This window comes from Panulirus ornatus, chromosome 10, assembly GCF_036320965.1.
Source record: "Panulirus ornatus isolate Po-2019 chromosome 10, ASM3632096v1, whole genome shotgun sequence".
Taxonomy (NCBI): Eukaryota; Metazoa; Arthropoda; class Malacostraca; order Decapoda; family Palinuridae; genus Panulirus; species Panulirus ornatus.
Genome location: NC_092233.1, coordinates 53,025,845 through 53,046,878, shown reverse-complemented (window position 1 = coordinate 53,046,878; position 21,034 = coordinate 53,025,845). Strand labels below are relative to the sequence as shown.

At 42.6% G+C, this 21,034-nt stretch overlaps 1 protein-coding gene across 1 annotated transcript in view; it reads right to left on the bottom strand.

Annotated features, from left to right (window-relative positions):
- The window catches only part of LOC139750637 (uncharacterized), a 48,420-nt gene extending 28,296 nt beyond the window's left edge, over positions 1-20,124 (bottom strand). Inside the window, exons 1-4 of the mRNA XM_071665312.1 lie at positions 20,074-20,124; positions 16,012-16,142; positions 13,100-13,196; positions 7,587-7,738 (exon numbers count right to left, since the gene is read on the bottom strand). Of these exons, the coding sequence (XP_071521413.1) occupies positions 7,587-7,738; positions 13,100-13,196; positions 16,012-16,142; positions 20,074-20,122 (429 nt within the window). The 5' untranslated portion in view covers positions 20,123-20,124. The remainder of the gene's footprint in view (positions 1-7,586; positions 7,739-13,099; positions 13,197-16,011; positions 16,143-20,073) is intronic.
- Positions 20,125-21,034: the final 910 nt, after the last annotated feature.

Genomic DNA, 21,034 nt, shown 5'->3' with positions numbered 1-21,034 from the left:
TTTTTATCCTCCCTAACATTTAATGATACTCTTTCACCCCGACCCTCATTTGCCCTCTTTTTCACTTCTTGCATCATTCTCTTGACCTCCTGCCTCTTTCTTTTATATATCTCCCAGTCATTTGCAATATTTTCCTGCAAAAAATCGTCGAAATGCCTCTCTCTTCTCTTTCACTAATAATCTTACTTCTTCATCACACCACTCACTACCCTTTCTAACCTGCCCACCTCACACGCTTCTCATGCCACAAGCATCTTTTGCGCAAGCCATCACTGCTTCCCTAAATTGATCCCATTCCTCCCCCACTCCCCTTACGTCCTTTGCACTCACCTTTTTCAATTCTGCATTCAGTCTCTCCTGGTACTTCCTCACACAAGTCTCCTTCCCGAGCTCACTTACTCTCACCACTCTTTTCACCCCAACATTCTCTCTTCCTTTTTGAAAACCCTCTATATATCTTCAGCTTCGCCTCCACAAAATAATGATTAGACATCCCTCCAGTTGCACCTCTCAGCATATTAACATCCAAAAGTCTCTCTTTCACGCGCCTATCAATTAACACGTAATCTAATAACACTCTCTGGCCATCTCTCCTACTTACATGCGTATAATTATGTATATCTCACTTTTCAAACCAGGTATTCCCAATCACCAGTCCATTTTCAGCACACAAATCTACAAGCTCTTCACCATTTCCATTTACAACACTGAACACCCCATGTACACCAATTATTCCCTCAACTGGAACATTACTCACGTTTGCATTAAAATCACCAATCTTTATAACCCGGTCTCGTGCATCAAAACTACTAACACACTCATTCAGCTGCTCCCAAAACACTTGTCTCTAATGATCTTTCTTCTCATGATCAGGTGCATAGGCACCAATAATCACCCATCTCTCTCCATCTACTATCAGTTTTACCCATATCAATCTAGAGCTTATTTTCTTAGACTTTATCTCATACTCCCACCACTCATGTTTCAGGAGTAGTGCTACTCCTTCCCTTGCTCTTGTCCTCTCACCAACCCCTGACTTTGCTCCCAAATCATTCCCAAACCACTCTTACCCTTTACCCTTGAGCTTCGTTTCACTCAGAGCCAAAACATCCAGGGTCCTTTCCTCAAACATACTACCTATGTCTCCTTTTTTCTCATCTTGGTTACATCCAAACACATTTAGACACCCCAAGCTGAGCCTTCGAGGAGTATGGGGAACTCCCTACGTGACTCCTTCTGTTTCCCCTTTTAGAAAGTTTAAGATACAAAGAGGGGAAGGTTTCTAGCCCCCATATATATATATATATATATATATATATATATATATATATATATATATATATATATATATATATATATATATATATATATATATAGGTTTGGATGGTATTGCAGTGGAATTTATTAAAAAAGGGGGTGACTGTATTGTTGACTGGTTGGTAAGGTTATTTAATGTATGTATGACTCATGGTGAGGTGCCTGAGGATTGGCGGAATGCGTGCATAGTGCCATTGTTCAAAGGCAAAGGTGATAAAGGTGGGTGCTCAGATTACAGAGGTATAAGTTTGTTGAGTATTCCTGGGAAATTATAAGGGAGGGTATTGATTGAGAGGGTGAAGGCATGTACAGAGCATCAGATTGGGGAAGAGCAGTGTGGTTTCAGAAGTGGTAGAGGATGTGTGGATCAAGTGTTTGCTTTGAAGAATGTATGTGAGAAATACTTAGAAAAGCAAATGGATTTATATGTAGCATTTATGGATCTGGAGAAGGCATATGATAGAGTTGATAAAGATGTTCTGTGGAAGGTATTAAGAGTATATGGTGTGGGAGGCAAGTTGTTAGAAGCAGTGAAAAGTTTTTATCGAGGATGTAAGGCATGTGTACGTGTAGGAAGAGAGGAAAGTGACTGGTTCTCAGTGAATGTAGGTTTGCGGCAGGGGTGTGTGATGTCTCCATGGTTGTTCAATTTGTTTATGGATGGGGTTGTTAGGGAGGTGAATGCAAGAGGTTTCGAAAGAGGGGCAAGTATGCAGTCTGTTGGGGATGAGAGAGCTTGGGAAGTGAGTCAGTTGTTGTTCACTGATGATACAGCGCTGGTGGCTGATTCATGTGAGAAACTGCAGAAGCTGCTGACTGAGTTTGGTTAAGTGTGTGAAAGAAGAAAGTTAAGAGTAAATGTGAGTAAGAGCAAGGTTATTAGGTACAGTCGGGCTGAGGGTCGAGTCAATTGGGAGGTAAGTTTGAATGGAGAAAAACTGGAGGAAGTAAAGTGTTTTAGATATCTGGGAGTGGATCTGGAGCGGATGGAACCATGGAAGCGGAAGTAAATCATAGGGTGGGGGAGGGGGCGAAAATCCTGGGAGCCTTGAAGAATGTGTGGAAGTCAAGAACATTATCTCGGAAAGCAAAAATGGGTATGTTTGAAGGAATAGTGGTTCCAACAATGTTGTATGGTTGCGAGGCGTGGGCTATGGATAGAGTTGCGCGCAGGAGGGTGGATGTGCTGGAAATGAGATGTTTGAGGACAATATGTGGTGTGAGGTGGTTTGATCGAGTAAGTAATGTAAGGGTAAGAGAGATGTGTGGAAATAAAAAGAGCGTGGTTGAGAGAGCAGAAGAGGGTGTTTTGAAATGGTTTGGGCACATGGAGAGAATGAGTGAGGAAAGATTGACCAAGAGGATATATGTGTCTGAGGTGGAGGGAACGAGGAGAAGTGGGAGACCAAATTGGAGGTGGAAAGATGGAGTGAAAAAGATTTTGAGTGATCGGGGCCTGAATATGCAGGAGGGTGAAAGGCGTACAAGGAATAGAGTGAATTGGATTGATGTGGTATACCGGGATCGACGTGCTGTCAATGGAGTGAATCAGGGCATGTGAAGCGTTTGGGGTAAACCATGGAAAGTTGTGTGGGGCCTGGATGTGGAAAGGGAGCTGTGGTTTCGGGTATTATTGCATGATAGCTGGAGACTGTGTGTGAGCGAATGGGGCCTTTGTTGTCTTCCTGGCGCTGCCTCGCGCACATGAGGGGGGAGGGGGATGTTATTCCGTGTGTGGCGGGGTGGCGATGGGGGTAAGTAGGGGCAGACAGTGTAAATTGTGTGCATGTGTGTATATGTGTGTGTCTGTGTGTGTATATATGTGTGTACGTTGGGATGTGTGGGTGTGTATGTTTGCGTGTGTGGACGTGTGTGTGCATGTGTGTGGGGGTGGGTTGGGCCATTTCTTTCGTCTGTTTCCTTGCGCTACCTCGCAGGCGCGGGAGACAGCGACAAAGCAAAATAAAATAAAAAATATAATAATATATATATATATATATATATATATATATATATATATATATATATATATATATATATATATATATATATATATATTGACCAAGAGGATATATGTGTCGGAGGTGGAGGGAACGAGAAGTGGGAGACCAAATTGGAGGTGGAAAGATGGAGTGAAAAAGATTTTGTGTGATCGGGGCCTGAACATGCAGGAGGGTGAAAGGAGGGGAAGGAATAGAGTGAATTGGAGCGATGTGGTATACCGGGGTTGACGTGCTGTCAGTGGATTGAATCAGGACATGTGAAGCGTCTGGGGTAAACCATGGAAAGCTGTGTAGGTATGTATATTTGCGTGTGTGGACGTATGTATACACATGTGTATGGGGGTGGGTTGGGCCATTTCTTTCGTCTGTTTCCTTGCGCTACCTCGCAAACGCGGGAGACAGCGACAAAGCAAAATATATATATATATATATATATATATATATATATATATATATATATATATATATATATATATATATATATATATATATATATATATATATTTTTTTTTTTTTCTTTTTTTTTTTTTTCCTTTTAACTATTCCCCATTTCCTGCGTTAGCGAGGTAGTGTTAAGAACAGAAGACTGAGCCTTTGAGGGAATATCCTCACTTGGCCCCCTTCTCTGTTCCTTCTTTTGGAAAATTAAAAACGAGAGGGGAGGATTTCCAGCCCCCCACTCCCTTCCCTTTTAGTCACCTTCTACGAGACGCAAGGAATACGTGGAGAAGTATTCTTTCTCCCCTATCCCCAGGGATAATATATATATATATATATATATATATATATATATATATATATATATATATATATATATATATATATATATATATATATATATATCAGTGAAGAGGGCTAATGGGGAGGTCATAACAAGTAGTGGTGATGTGAGGAGATGGTGTAAGTATTTTGAAGGTTTGTTGAATGTGTTTGATGATGGAGTGGCAGATATAAGGTGTTTTGGTCGGGGTGGTGTGCAAAGTGAGAGGGTTAGAGAGAATGATTTAGCAGACAGTCAGGAGGTAGTAAAAGCTTTGCGGAAGAAGAAAGCCGGCAAGGCAGCGGGTTTGGATGGCATTGCAGTGGAATTTATTAAAAAAATGGGGTGATTGTATTGTTGACTGGTTGGTAAGATTATTTGATGTATGTATCTCATGGTGAGGTGCCTGAGGATTGTCGGAATGCTTGCATAGTGCCACTGTACAAAGCGAAAGGGGATAAATTACAGAGGTATAAGTTTGTTGAGTATTCCTGGGAAATTATATGGGAGGGTATTGGTTGAGAGGGTGAAGGCATACATAGAGCATCAGATTGGGGAAGCGCAGTGTGCTTTCAGAAGTGGTAGAGGATGTGTGGATCAGGTGTTTGCTTTAAAGAATGTATGTGAGAAATCTTTAGAAAAGCAAATGGATTTGTACGTAGCATTTATGGATCTGGAGAAGGCATATGATAGAGTTGATAGAGATGTTCTGTGGAAGGTATTAAGAATATATGGTGTGGGAGGTAAGTTGTTAGAAGCAGTGAAAAGTTTTATCGAAGATGTAAGTCATGTGTACGGGTAGTAAGGGAGAAAGTGATTGGTTCTCAGTGAATGTTGGTTTGAGGCAGGGGTGCGTGATGTCTCCAAGGTCTGTTTGATTTGTTTATGGATGGGGTTGTTAGGGAGGTAAATGCAAGAGTTTTGGAAAGAGGGGCAGGTATGCAGTCTGTTGTGGATGAGAGAGCTTGGGAAGTGAGTCAGTTGTTGTCCGCTGATGATACAGCGCTGGTGGCTGATTCGGGTGAGAAACTGCAGAAGCTGGTGACTGAGTTTCGTAAAGTGTGTGAAAGAAGAAAGTTGAGAGTAACTGTGAATTAGAGCAAGGTATTAGGTACAGTAGGATTGAGGGACAAGTCAATTGGGAGGTAAGTTTGAATGGAGAAAAATTGGAGGAAGTAAAGTGTTTTAGATATCTGGGAGTGGATTTGGTAGCGGATGGAACCATGGAACTGGAAACGAATCATATGGTGGGGGAGGGGGCGAAAATCCTGGGAAAAAAGTGTGGAAGTCGAGAACGTAATCTTGGAAAGCAAAAATGGGTATGTTTGAAGGAATAGTGGTTCCAACAATGCTATATGGTTGCGAGGCGTGGGTTATAGATAGAGTTGTGTGGACCAAATTGGAGGTGGAAATATGGAGTGAAAAAGATTTTGAGTGATCGGGGCCTGAACATGCAGGAGGGTGAAAGGCGTACAAGGAATAGAGTGAATTGGAACGATGTGGCATACCGGGGTTGACGTGCTGTCAATGGATTGAACCAGGGCATGTGAAGCGTCTGAGGTAAGCCATTGAAAGTTTTGTGGGGCCTGGATGTGGAAAGGGAGCTGTGGTTTCGGTGCATTATACATGACAGCTAAAGACTGCGTGTGAACGAATGTGGCCTTTGGTGTCATTCCTAGAGCTACCTCGCGCACATGCAGGGGGAGGGGGTTTTCATTTCATGTGTGGCGGGGTGGCGAGGAGAATGAATAAGGGCAGAAAGTATGAATCATGTACATGTGTATATATGTATATGTCTGTGTGTGTATATATACGTTGAGATGTATAAGTATGTATATGTGCGTGTGTGGATGTGTATGTATATACATGTGTATGTGGGTGGGTTGGGCTATTCTTTCGTCTGTTTCCTTGCGCTACCTCGCTAACGTAGGTTTGTGGCAGGGGTGTGTGACGTCTCCATGGTTGTTTAATTTGTTTATGGATGGGGTTGTTAGGGAGGTGAATGCAAGAGTTTTGGAAAGAGGGGCAAGTATGCAGTCTGTTGTGGATGAGAGAGCTTGGGAAGTGAGTCAGTTGTTGTTCGCTGATGATACAGCGCTGGTGGCTGATTCATGTGAGAAACTGCAGAAGCTGGTGACTGAGTTTGGTAAAGTGTGTGAAAGAAGAAAGTTAAGAGTAAATGTGAATAAGAGCTAGGTTATTAGGTACAGTAGGGTTGAGGGTCAAGTCAATTGGGAGGTAAGTTTGAATGGAGAAAAACTGGAGGAAGTGAAGTGTTTTAGATATCTGGGAGTGGATCTGGCAGCGGATGGAGCCATGGAAGCGGAAGTGAATCATAGGGTGGGGGAGGGGGCGAAAGTTCTGGGAGCCTTGAAGAATGTGTGGAAGTCGAGAACATTATCTCGGAAAGCAAAAATGGGTATGTTTGAAAGAATAGTGGTTCCAACAATGTTGTATGGTTGCGAGGCGTGGGCTATGGATAGAGTTGTGCGCAGGAGGGTAGATGTGCTGGAAATGAGATGTTTGAGGACAATGTGTGGTGTGAGGTGGTTTGATCGAGTAAGTAACTTAAGGGTAAGAGAGATTTGTGGAAATAAAAAGAGCGTGGTTGAGAGAGCAGAAGAGGGTGTTTTGAAATGGTTTGGGCACATGGAGAGAATGGTGAGGAAAGATTGACCAAGAGGATATATGTGTCGGAGGTGGAGGGAACGAGGAGAAGTGGGAGACCAAATTGGAGGTGGAAAGATGGAGCGAAAAAGATTTTGTGTGATCGGGGCCTGAACATGCAGGAGGGTGAAAGGCGTGCAAGGAATAGAGTGAATTGGATCGATGTGGTATACCGGGGTTGACGTGCTGTCAGTGGATTGAATCACGGCATGTGAAGCGTCTGAGGTAAACCATGGAAAGCTGTGTAGGTATGTATAGTTGCGTGTGTGGACGTATGTATATACATGTGTATGGGGGTGGGTTGGGCCATTTCTTTCGTCTGTTTCCTTGCGCTACCTCGCAAACGCGGGAGACAGCGACAAAGCAAGAAAAAAAAAAAAAATATATATATATATATATATATATATATATATATATATATATATATATATATATATATATATATATATATATATATCCCCGGGGATAGGGGATTAAGAATACTTCCCACGTATTCCCTGCGTGTCGTAGAAGGCGACTAAAAGGGGAGGGAGCGGGGGGGGGGGCTGGAAATCCTCCCCTCTCTTTTTTTTTTTTTTTTAATTTTCCAAAAGAAGGAACAGAGAAGGGGGCCAGGTGAGGATATTCCAAAACAGGCCCAGTCCTCTGTTCTTAACGCTACCTCGCTAACGCGGGAAATGGCGAATAGTTTAAAAGAAAGAAAAGAATATATATATATATATATATATATATATATATATATATATATATATATATATATATATATATATATATACATATATGTATATACATAAGTAAATACTATTCACATGTATTATGAACCATGGATCATTGCTTACCTGACCGTTTTGAGAAAGTTTGATGAATCTAGTTTCAAGGTTCACGGACACACACCAGTGTTGCCAGACGAAGAGACTTATATTGAAGAAAAGCTCAGAGAAGAAACCCCCACAGCACGAGAAATCAAGTATTTGCAGCTCTGGATATAGGGCTGAAAAATAGACTATTTTAAATCTATCTATCTATCTATGATTATATATGCATGCATAGTGCCATTGTACAAAGGCAAAGGGGATAAAGGTGAGTGCTCAAGTTACAGAGGTATAAGTTTGTTGAGTATTCCTGGGAAATTATATGGGAGGGTATTGACTGAGAGGGTGAAGGCATGTACAGAGCATCAGGTTGGGGAAGAGCAGTGTGGTTTCAGAAGTGGTAGAGGATGTGTGGATCAGGTATTTGCTTTGAAGAATGTATGTGAGAAATACTTAGAAAAACAAATGGATTTGTATGTAGCATTTATGGGTCTGGTAAAGGTATATGATAGAGTTGATAGAGATGCTCTGTGGAAGGTATTAAGAGTGTATGGTGTAGGAGGCAAGTTGCTGGAAGCTGTGAAGAGTTTTTATCGAGGATGAAAGGCATGTGTACGAGTAGGAAGAGAGGAAAGTGATTGGTTCCCAGTGAATATAGGTTTGCGGCAGAGGTGCGTGATGTCTCCATAGTTGCTTAATTTGTTTGTGGATGTGTTGTTAGGGAAGATAATGCAAAAGTTTTGGAGAGAGGGGCGAGTATGCAGTCTGTTGTGGATGAGAATGCTTGGGAAGTGAGTCAGTTGTTGTTTGCTAATGATACACCGCTGGTGACTGATTCGGATGAGAACTGCAGAAGTTGGTGAATGAGTTTGGTAAATTGTGTGAAAGAAGAAAGACGAGAGAATATGTGAATAAGAGCAAGGTTATTACGTGCAGTAAGGTTGAGGGAAAAATCAATTGAGAGGTAAGTTTGAATGGAGAAAAACTGGAGGATGTGAAGTGTTTTAGATATCTGGGAGTGGTTTTAGGCGAAGATTCTGGGAGCGTTGAAAAATATGTGAAAGGCAAGAATATTATCTCGGAAAGCAAAAATGGGTATGTTTGAAGGAATTTTCGTTCCAACAATGTTATATGGTTGCGGGGCGTGGGCTATAGATAGGGTTGTGCGGAGGAGGGTGGTTGTGTTGGAAATGAGATGTCTGAAGACAATATGTGGTGTGAGGTGGTTTGATCGCGTAAGTAATGAAAGAGTAAGATGGATTTTTGGAAATAAATGGAGTGTGGTTGAGAAAGCGGAAGAGGGTGTATTGAAATGGTTTGGTCACAAGGAAAGAATGAGTGAGGAAAGATTGACAAAGAGAATAGATGTGTCAGAGGTGGAGGGAGAGAGATGTGGGAGACCAAATTGGAGGTGGAAGGATGGTGTGAAAAAGATTTTGAGCGAGAGGGGCCTGATCATGCAGGAGAGTGAAAGTCTTGCAAAGAATAGAGTGAATTGGAACGATGTGGTATACCGGGGTCGACGTGCTGTCAATGGATTGAACCAGGGCATGTGAAGCGTCTAGGGTAAACAATGGAAAGTTTTGTGGGACCTGGATGTGGAAAGGGAGCTGTGGTTTCGATGCATTATTACATGACAGCTAGAGACTGAGTGTGAACGAATGTGGCCTTTGTTGTCTTTTGCTAGCGCTACCTCGCGCGCATGCGGGGGGAGGGGGTTGTCATTACATGTGTGTAGGGGTGGTGACGGGAATGAACAAAGGCAGCAAGTATGAAGTATGTACATGTGTATATTTGTATATGTCTGTGTATGTATATATATGCATACGTTGAAATATATAGGTATATATATATATATATATATATATATATATATATATATATATATATGTGCGTGTGTGGATGTGTATGCATATACATGTGTATGTGAGTGGGTTGGGCCATTCTTTCGTCTGTTTCATTGTGCTGCCTCGCTAACGCGGGAGACAGAGACAAAGTATAACAAATAATAAATAAATATATATATACGCCCATACACGCACATATATATACATATGTGGGAGACCAAATTGGAGGTGGAAGGATGGTGTGAAAAAGATTTTGAGCGATAGGGGCCTGATCATACGTCTGGGGTATATGTCAACATATACACATATACATACACATACACAGACATATACAAATACCCACATGCACATTTTCACACTGGTGCCTTCATCCATTTTTGGCGCTACCCCACCCCACACGAAACAGCATCGACAACTTCAACTTCAGCGAGGTAGCGTTAGGAAAACTGACTATAGAGGCCACTTTCGTTCACACTGAATTTCTAGCTGTCAAGTGTAATGCACCGAAACCACAGTTCCCAATGAACAACTAGGCTTCACAGACCTTTCCATGGATTACTCCAGACATTTCACATGCCCTACATACCACATCGTTCCAATTCACTTGCACGTCTCTCACCCTCCTGTATGTTCAGGCCCTGATCGCTCAAAATCTTTTTCACTCTGTCCTTCCAACTCCAATTTGGTCTCCCTCTTCTTGTTCCCTCCACCTCTGACACATATATCCTCTTTGTCAATCTTTCCTCACTCACACCCTCTTCTGCTCTCTCAACCACACTCTTTTTATTACCACACATCTCTCTTTCCCTTTCATTACTTTATCGATCAAACCACCTTACACCATATATTGTCCTCAAATATTTCATTTCCAACACATCCACCTTCCTCCGTACATTCCTATCTACAGTACATGCCTCGCAACCATATAACAATGTTGGAACTACTATTCCTTCAAACATACCCTTTTTTGCTCTCCGAGATAATGTTCTCGCCTTCCACACATTCTTCATCGCTCCCAAATCCTTCGCCCCCTCCTCCAACCTGTGACTCACTTCCGCTTCTATGGTTCCATTTGCTACCAAGTCCACTCCCAGATATCTAAAACACTTCTCTTTCTCCAATTTTTCTCGATTCAAACTTACTTTCCTATTAAATTGTCCCTCAACGCTGTTGAACCTGTTGAATTCTCTTTTATTCACATTCACTCTTAACTTTCTCCTTTCATGTACTCTTCCAATCTCAGTCACCAACTTCTGCAGTTTCTCACTCGAATCAGCCACCAGCGCTGTATCATCGGCGAACAACAACGACTCACTTCCCAGGACCTCACCTCCCCAACAGACTGCATATTCGCCAATCTCTCCTTGCATTTACCTCCCTCACTTCTCAGTCTATAAACAAATAAAACATCAATGGTGACATCACACACCTCTGCCGTAGACTGACCTTCACTGAGAACCTTCACTCCCCTCTTTTCCTACTCGAACACACGCCTTACACCTTGATAAAAACTTCACACTGATTCCTGCAGCTTACCTCTCACACCATATGTTCTTAAGACTTTCCACAAGGCATCTCTATCAACCCTATCTTATGCCGTATCCAGATCCATAAATGCCACATGTAAATCCAACTATTCTTCTAAGTATTTCTCGCATGACATTTTACACACATCCTCTACCACTTCTAAAACCACACTGCGAACCAATTACATCCTCAACTGCCACATTACTCACCTACAGCTCTCCGACTTAACTAACATCCGTGTGATGTGGCGTCTGTCCAAAAGCTTTTAAACTGTCTGTGGTAGGACCACTTCGTCGTATAAAATTGATTGTCTTTAAGACGTCCATCATACTACCCATCTTTAATGAGACAACAATCCACTATATACAAATTCCATACAAATTATAAAACTGATGGTTTCGGTTCACAGCCAAAGGTTTTTCCTTGAATTTTGTTGCCACGATAGCATTTCCACCCACCATTTGCGGTGCTTTATCTATAGACTCAATGTTTGTGGCCAGTCGACGCCTAATATGTCCAGTGCCCCTACCAGTCTTGTGATGTCATCTGTTATTATTTCTTTCACTGGTACCAGTTCCACAAACTCTTGTGTTTGCCGCATATTTTCCTCCACACCACGTATGAAAGCTGCAAGTTGTGTTGCATCAGTTACATCTGTACTCACATCATTTGCAACAGAAAATGTAGTAAAAGACATTGAGTTTACGTGATATTGTCTGATGATATATATTAATTCTCACTGCAACAGTATTTCTTGAGAGGCTTCTATCCGTAAAAATTTGATGCTTTTCCCGACAAATACCTTCTGAAGTTATCAAGATTTCTTTCTAAAGTTCCTTTTCGCTACAAAGGCTTGTTATTACAGCTGTATCGTTAGCAATCCTGTAACTACAGCATCATTGACTTGATGAATACTTTCTAGCAATGATGGCTGCTTTTCAACTACTGCTCTTCAACTCTTTGACGCCACAGTAACTTGCTACTACGTTCGTTATACTTCAAGACTTGGTTAGTGTCATAATGCCTTATAACACAGTAATCTTTAGGCAACAGCAAAACAAACAAGGCGGGTCTTACATTCAGTTCAACAATAATATTCAAGATTTTCCACTTTTCCTGTACAATCCGACTCTTCATATATTGTTCTTTTCTCCAATAGTAAGATCATGGCCTGAAACGTAATCACAGTGGCCATAGCTTCCGATGGTTGTGTGTCTTGCGCCACTATGCATGACAGGTGCCCTGGATGAGCGACTGCCCAGGCGAGAGCCCGCCACATCCGAGTTTGCCACATCTAACCCGCGTCTTATACGGTGGTGACACGTCTCACAACCCCCGTTCAGTGACAAGCTTAGGGCCATAACTAACTGTTAAAACTCTCTCTAACTGCCCTTTGATTGGTGTTGCCCCACTTCGTACGCTATCCCAGCAAACACCAGACGATTCTATTCAGCTGAGGGAAACTCCCACCAGTCAAATTGGCAGGCAACATTGCTTGCTTTTGGCGGGCCGTCTAGCTACAGGCGCTCACTGGAACGAGATGAAACAAGCATCTTTACTAGCCTTTCTCTCCGAACAGATTCAACAGACGGACTAAAATGAGCTTTTCCCGAGACGTAGAGTTTTAGATCTGAACTTGAGTGCCGGTCACCTGCTCGAGATGCAGTTGGGGCAGCCAGCACGCTGAGGGCCGCATCTATGAGGGGAACGGGTCCTAGGTTTGGCGCCCCTTGGCTTGTGTGTGTGTGTGTGTGTGTGTGTGTGTGTGTGTGTGTGTGTGTGTGTGTGTGTGTGTTTGTGTGTGTGTGTGTGTGTGTGTGTGTGTGCCCATAGGTGTAAAGGCATCGTCCATATATACAAGGTTAAGAAACGGGACAACACGCGTGTTATACTCTCCCCCCACAACACGCACACACACACACACACACACACACACACACACACACACACACACACACACACACACACACACAAACACACACACACACACACACACACACACACACACACACACACAAACATACCATGGAAGGCATACCATGCAGAGAGAAACTCCTTCGTGAAATAAACAATTCAAATCATTCATATTACAGGCGATGACATAAGCTTATGAAACAAGAGAAAATACGAAGACATTTATGCTTAATATAATTCGCGATGACTTACCTATGCTAAGCTTATCGTCATGATCTTCATTTGAGAAAGAGATGATGGGCAGGTACCAGGAGTTCCACTGGATCCTGGTATGAACACACACTGTCAGCTGGGGAGAAAGAGAGAGAGAGAGGGAGAGAGGGTGTGTGTGTGTGTGTGTGTGTGTGTGTGTGTGTGTGTGTGTGTGTGTTGTTTTATTGTTTATCTCAATGGGACATTCATTAGCACATTGTAGTAACACAAATTCCAGTTTCATCTGAACATCAACTTCGTTCAAGTATAATAATGGAATGCTTCTAACATAGACTTAATGACCTTAATGACCTTAATGACTTTAATGACCTTTATGACTTTAATGACCTTAATGACCTCCTTAATGACCTCTGCCATGTGGAATACACCGAAACCACAGCTCCTACAGACCTTTCCATGTCTTACCCGAAACGTTTCACATGCCCTGGTTCAGTCCATTGATAGCACGTTAACTCCGGTATACCATATAGTTCCAGTTCACTCTATTCATTGCACGCCTCTCACCCTCCTGTATGTTCAGGTCCCGATCGCTCAAACTCTTTTTCACTCCATCCTTCCACCTCCAGTTTGGTCTCCTGCTTCTTGTTCCCTCCAACTCTGACACATACATCCTCTTTGTCAATCTTTCTTCACTCGTTTTCTCCGTATGTCCAAACCATTTCAACACATCCTCCTCTGCTCTCTCAACCATACTCTTTCTATTACCAAACATCTCTCTTACCCTTACATTACTTCCTCTATCAAACCACCTCTCACCACATATTGTCCTCAAACGTTTCATTTCCAACACATCCACCCTCCTTCGTATAACCCTATCTATAGCCCATGCCTCGCAACCATATGATATTGTTGGAACTACTATTCCTTCAAACATACCCATTTTTGCTCTCTGCAATAACGCTCTCTCTTTCCAAACATTCTTTATCGCTCCCAGAACCTTCGTCCCCTGCTCTATGACTCACTTTCGCTTCCATGGTTCCATTCGCTGCAAAGTCCACCTCCAGAAATCTAAAACACTTCACTTTCTCCAATATTTTTCCATTCAAACTCACATCCCAACTAACTTGTCCCTCAACCCTACTGAGCCTAATAATCTTGCTCTTTTTCATATTTCCTCTCAACTTCCTACTTTCACACACTTTTCCAAACTCAGTCACCAACTTCTGTAGTTGTCTCTCGAATCAGCCACTAGTGCTGTATCATCGGCGAGCAACAGCTGACTCACTTCCCAGGCCTTCTCATCCAAAACTCTTGCATTTACCCCCCTAACCACCCCATCCATAAACAAATTAAACAACCATGGGGACATCACACACCCCTGTCGTAGACTGACCTTTACTGGGAACCAATCACTCTCCTCTCTTCTTACTCGCACACATGCCTTACACCCATGATGAAAACTTCTCACAGCTTCTAGTAACTTACATCCCACACCGTATGCTCTTAAGACCTTCCACAAAACATCTCTATCCGCCCATCAAATGCCTTATCCAGATCCATAAATGCCACATATAAATCCATCTGTTTCTCTAAGGATTTCTCAAACACATAATTCAAAGCAAACACCTGATCCACACATTCTCTACCACTTCGGAAACCACACCGCTCCTCTCCAATCTGATGCTCTGTACATGTCTTCACCCCCTTAACCAATACCCTGCCATAAAATTTTCCAGGAATACGCTCACCTTTATCCCCTTTTCCTTTATACAGTGGCACTATACACGCATTTCGCCAGTCATCAGGCGCTTCACCTTGATCCATACGTACACTGAATACCCTTACCAACCAATCATCAATACAATCACCCTCTGTCTTGATAAATTCAACTGCAATACCATTCAAACCCGCCGACTTGCCGGATTTCATTTTCCGCAAGGCATTCACAACCTCTTCTCTCTTTCCCAAACCACTCTCCCTGACTCTCTCACTTCGCACACCTCCTCGACCAAAACACCGTACATCTGCCACTCTATCATTAAACATTTGACATACTTTCCAAATATCCACTCCATCTCCTCATTTCATCGCTACTTGTTATCACTTCCCCTTTGCCCCCTTCACCGATGCTCCCATTTGTTCTCTTGTCTTACGTACGTTAAATACATCCTTCTAAAACACCTTTTTATGTTCCCTAAAGTTTAATGATACTCTTTCACCCCAATTCTCATTTGCCCTCTTTTCAACTCTTGCACCTTCTCCTTGACCTCCTGTCGCTTTCTCATATACATTTCCCAGTCATTTGCACTCCTTCCTTCTAAGTATCGTCCAAATGCCTCTCTTTTCTCTTTCACTAACAGCTTTACTTCTCCATCCCACCACTCATTACCCTTTCTGGTCTGCCCACCTCCCACCTTTCTCATGATAGATGCATCTGTTGCACATGCTATCACTGCTTCCCTAAATATTTCCCATTGCTCACTCATATATATATATATATATATATATATATATATATATATATATATATATATATATATATATATATGAAGGTGCGCGTTCATATACACTTTATTCGTGTATATATATATATATATATATATATATATATATATATATATATATATATATATACATATATATATATAATATATATATATATATATATATATATATATATATATATATATATATATATATATATATATATATATATATATATATATAAAATTAAAAAAAAACGAGAGGGGAGGATTTCCAGCCCCCCGCTCCCTCCCCTTTTAGTCGCCTTCTACGACACGCAGGGAATACGTGGGAAGTATTCTTTCTCCCCTATCCCCAGGGAAAATATATATATATATATATATATATATATATATATATATATATATATATATATATATATATATATATATATATATATATATATATACAGGTTCACCTGTACTCACCTGGGTGTGGTTGAAGAGGGTGATGTTTTCATTGTGCTGGAAGTCGCAGGAGCCGTCAGCATCGTACTCCAAGACTGGGATGGTCCGGCCGCCTGCCATAAGGGAAGCCAAGTGTAGGTCAGGTATTCCCTCTGAGAAAATATAAAAAAGAGAAGCAGTTTGGTTTACTTGTAAGTCCTGATTTGACGTGTTCATATGAGGGAAGATAGAAAAAAAATGAGAGAGAGAGAGAGAGAGAGAGAGAGAGAGAGAGAGAGAGAGAGAGAGAGAGAGAGAGAGAGAGAGAGAGAGTTACATACGTAGATACATAGACGACACATACCCAAGGTCCAAGCGAAATGGTATAGCCAGAATACTACTTAAAGAAAATGCAGGCCTCTTAAAAAGCAGTAGAAGGAAAGAATAACAAAGTCTCCCCAAAGTTTCCCTCGACGACTCGGTGACGGTTTGGCAGAGACAAATTATCTTCGACAAAGTTGATTAGTCTGGCAGATTCACTTTCTAAACCTGAAATAATAGTTTGCCATTTGATTTCTAGAATATTAAGATCCTCAGAATATTTGAGTCTATATCCAGTATTGCCCGTTTTAAATTCTCATGAATGACAGTGTCATTGTCTGCTGACTAAGGCGTTTAATATACTACGTTTGGACAACTTTATGGCTAATCTGAACACACGAGTGTTCAACAGCAGCAGATGTAGGTTGTCTGAATTTCAATGTGTTTAGGTAAGATTTTACATCAAATGCAGTTCCTCCTCCTCGACCGTCTCTGTCCATGTTTACAGTTACTGTGTAGTCTGGTAGATTATACTCGCTAATCACATTGTTGTTATCTTGTTCAGAAATGTTTCTGTTAGACCAATGATATCAACGTGATCAGCGTTTACCAAGCAATGCATTTCAGCTATTCTGTTTCGGGTGGATCTAATGCTTGTGTAAAGTCCATCTGATGTTGTGGTGTGAGTTCTGCACTAGGCTGGCGGGATGATTTGACGACCGGCTGTTTTTTTTAGAACAAGGTGTGACGAGCCCCCATGACCCACTCCCACCCCCCTTGCCGTCGCTGTCTGTTGGGGTGAGGGAAGGGGAGCTCGATCTGACCTCTCTCGCGTGACATGTTAATATGGCCTGACCAGACCTCAACCTTCCGTATGATGTGGCCAACACCCTAACTTCTGCCAGGCCTCAAGAAAGAAAAAATCCCCTGCACTTGTGAGGCAATTTGATGCTTGATTCGTACTGCTAAGAGTTCTTCTGTCTCTTTATTGCTAAGGCGAGTGCCGTCCCCACTGTCTAACCCTTTATATGTTATGAAGTTGAGCCATGGGCCTACATAGCTAATGTTAGCATCTATCTATGCACAAGCGTTTCAGTTTCTCGTTCACACCTAGCGCTCACTTAGAGCGTAGTTACTTATATTCTGTCGTGGGGGAGCGCCAGCTATAACAATAAAATCTGATCTATTTATCTATCTATCTATCTATCTATCTATCTATGTATGTATGAAGGTACCAATCAGTTCATTATAGTCCCCCATGATCACTTCTGGGTTTGGATTCTAATGGTGAACTCCGTTGCTCCCAACCTTCACCACGAAATATGACTTTTTTTCAGTTGGGGATTCTGTCACCACGGTAGACGTGAGCTGGTCACTCAGTTCTCCTCTTCCCCGCCAATGTGTTTGTCCAGATTTCTGGCCAGCGAATCTCCGAATATCACGGAACAGTCATCAACTTCGTTCTATTCCTGCAGGTGGCGGAGCCCAGCAAGTCGATCGCTCGTGGGTATGGCCGACGGGGGAGGGAATAGAGTGGGGGCGAGAATGGCTTCCATCAGGAGGTCGGAGGAGGGGGAGCAGCTGGGCGGCTGGTTGAGGTGGGACGTCATCGTGGAGGAGGTTCAAAACATTAAGGCGAGGGAGGACCTTAGTGGAGGGACGGAACTGGGGGGGTTTGGGTGGGGATAAGAGGAGGTACCAGGGCGAGGGATGGTGGTAGGGTAAGGCTTGAAGGGAGGGTTAGGGTGAACATGATGAGGGTTACGGGGCTGTGAAGGGGTAAGAGGGTGCCCGCTGGGAAAGGTTTAGGGCAGGAAGTGGGTGTCGAAGGGTAGGTTGTGTGGGGAGGGTGCCCGCGAGGGGGGATGGGGGGGACCAGAATGGAAGGGGAATGGTGGTGATGGGAGGGAAAGGGGAAGGAGGGGTTAAGGAAGGTAGTAAGGACGGGGTCATGATGCGCCATTTTCAAACGCTGTATCTCAGGCCTGAGTATCACCTCGTCCTCTCTCCTTACGACCCTGTGACACAATACATACGAGAAACTACAGTTACCAGGACAAATGGAATGAAACTCAGAGCTTGAAGATGTAGGACGGACGTGGGGGAAAAAGCTTCTTTTCCTATAGGTGTGTTGAACGCTGGAATAAGTTACCGTCAGCGTAAGTGAATGCTAAGACTATAAATGCCTTCAAAAGTCGTTCAGACAAATATCTTATACATTCAGGTATACTTTGAGAACCGCACCAGAAATGAACGTATCAATGACAGCGTTAACGGGGACACTAGAAGGCTAATGTGCAGCAGTGGGCGAGTCGGCGATAGCTTAAAAAAAAGTACTGAGCGGAATTACATGTTTTTTGTCAAGTTAAATCACTTTCCTTTTTTTTCAGACAACCCAGTCGTGGGCCAATCAGGTCTCCAGTTGTCTGTCGTTCTCATGTAAACACAGGACCTACTTGTCAACCATAGCAATGTACAGCTTTGAGCGGCACCCACCCTCCAGTACCCACCAGCCATGTTAACACAGAGGTATACTTAGCTCCAGTACCCACCAGCCATGTTAACACAGAGGTATACTTAGCTCCAGTACCCACCAGCCATGTTAACACACAGGTATACTTAGTTCTAGTACCCACCAGCCATGTTAACACAGAGGTATACTTAGCTCCAGTACCCACCAGCCATGTTAACACAGAGGTATACTTAGTTCCAGTACCCACCAGCCATGTTAACACACAGGTATACTTAGTTTTAGTACCCACCAGCCATGTTAACACAGAGGTATACTTAGCTCCAGTACCCACCAGCCATGTTAACACGGAGGTATACTTAGTTCCAGTACCCACCAGCCATGTTAACACACAGGTATACTTAGTTCTAGTACCCACCAGCCATGTTAACACAGAGGTATACTTAGCTCCAGTACCCACCAGCCATGTTAACACGGAGGTATACTTAGTTCCAGTACCCACCAGCCATGTTAACACACAGGTATACTTAGTTCTAGTACCCACCAGCCATGTTAACACAGAGGTATACTTAGCTCCAGTACCCACCAGCCATGTTAACACGGAGGTATACCTAGCTCCAGTACCCAACAGCCATGTTAGCACAGAGACATACTCACTTCCAGTACTGACCAGCTTTGTTCATAGAGTCATACTTACCTCCAGTACCCAATATTCATGTTAACATACAGGTATACTCTCCTGCAATACCCAACAGCTATGTTAACGCAGAGGTCTACTAACCTCCAGCATCCAACAGTCATGTTAACACAGAGGTATGTCCATCTCCAGTACTCAAAAATCATGTCAAACCAGAGGTATACCCATCCCAGTACCTAATAACCAGGTTATCACAGAGGTGTATTCACTTCCAGTACCCATCTACCGTGTTCACTTTGAGGTATACTACCCTTTACCCAACAGCTATGTTGACACAGAGAAATGCTTACCTCCAGTATCCACCAGCCATGTTAACAGAGGTATACTGACCTCCAGTACCCACCAGCCATGTTAACAGAGGTATACTGACCTTCAGTACCCACCAGCCATGTTAACAGAGGTATACTGACCTTCAGCACCCACCAGCCATGTTAACAGAGGTATACTTACGTTCAGTACCCACCAGACAAGTTAACATAGGTCTATTCACGTGCAGTACCTAACAGCCTTGTTAACACAGAAGTGAACTCATGTGCAGGACCCATTAGCCATGTTAACACAGGGGTATACTCACCTCCAGTACCCACCTTCCATACCAACACAAAGGTATACTCACCTCCAGTACCCAAGAGACATATGAACGCACAAATCCGAGCTGCCAACATGTTTTTCTGAAAGTAAATATTTTATATCTTTATACATATGATAAGAATTAACACACACACACATACACACACACACACACACACACACACACACACACACACACACACACACACAAACACACACAGAATTAGAATATGTCCCTCAAGTATGATCATCGCACCTAAAGAACCACAAAGAGCTAATAGAGAAGGTCCTGAGATAGATAAATGATAGATGATTACAGTTGTATAATGGTTGATATACCACATAACCTAACTAAGAGAAGATTGAGCTGTCTTCCTGCTTATATGTATGTACGTATTTATTGGATTGTTTACGACGTTACATTGTGTGTATGTGCGTGTGTGTGTGTGTGTGTGTGTACATTAAAGTAGAAGCATATGTACATGTGACTGTGGTGTTCGAGGGTTAAGCAGTGCCAGTAATGGAACTTTGATATAAACTACCATCAGATATTGTCCAAGCAAAAACTATCATCGTCTTCAAAATACATTTAGACAAGTACGTCAGTGAGTGAATTAGCAGCGAATGATCGCATGTGAGGATATCAAAATGACATGTGTACATTTGAACTCATCATACAGAGGAACACGTAAGCTTATTCTTTTTTTCATGGTATCCGGCGGCTGAAACTGAATTGCATCGCGTCTTCCATCCATCCTCTCCTACAAGATCCTTCCCTCACTACAAGCTATCATTCTGCCAAATGATTTACCGGAAGGAGAGTTGAGTGTGCGAGAGTCATCTGCTCCACTACCCCCGTCACCTTACACAGAGATCACGTAAGTAGGAAACTTTAAACTGTCCTTCAGCGGATAAACTTCGTTATGGGTTATCGATAAGCTTTCCCACATACTCTCAAATATATTTCCCTTAGGGTCTTTACCAACGATGATCAGACAACGGCGAGT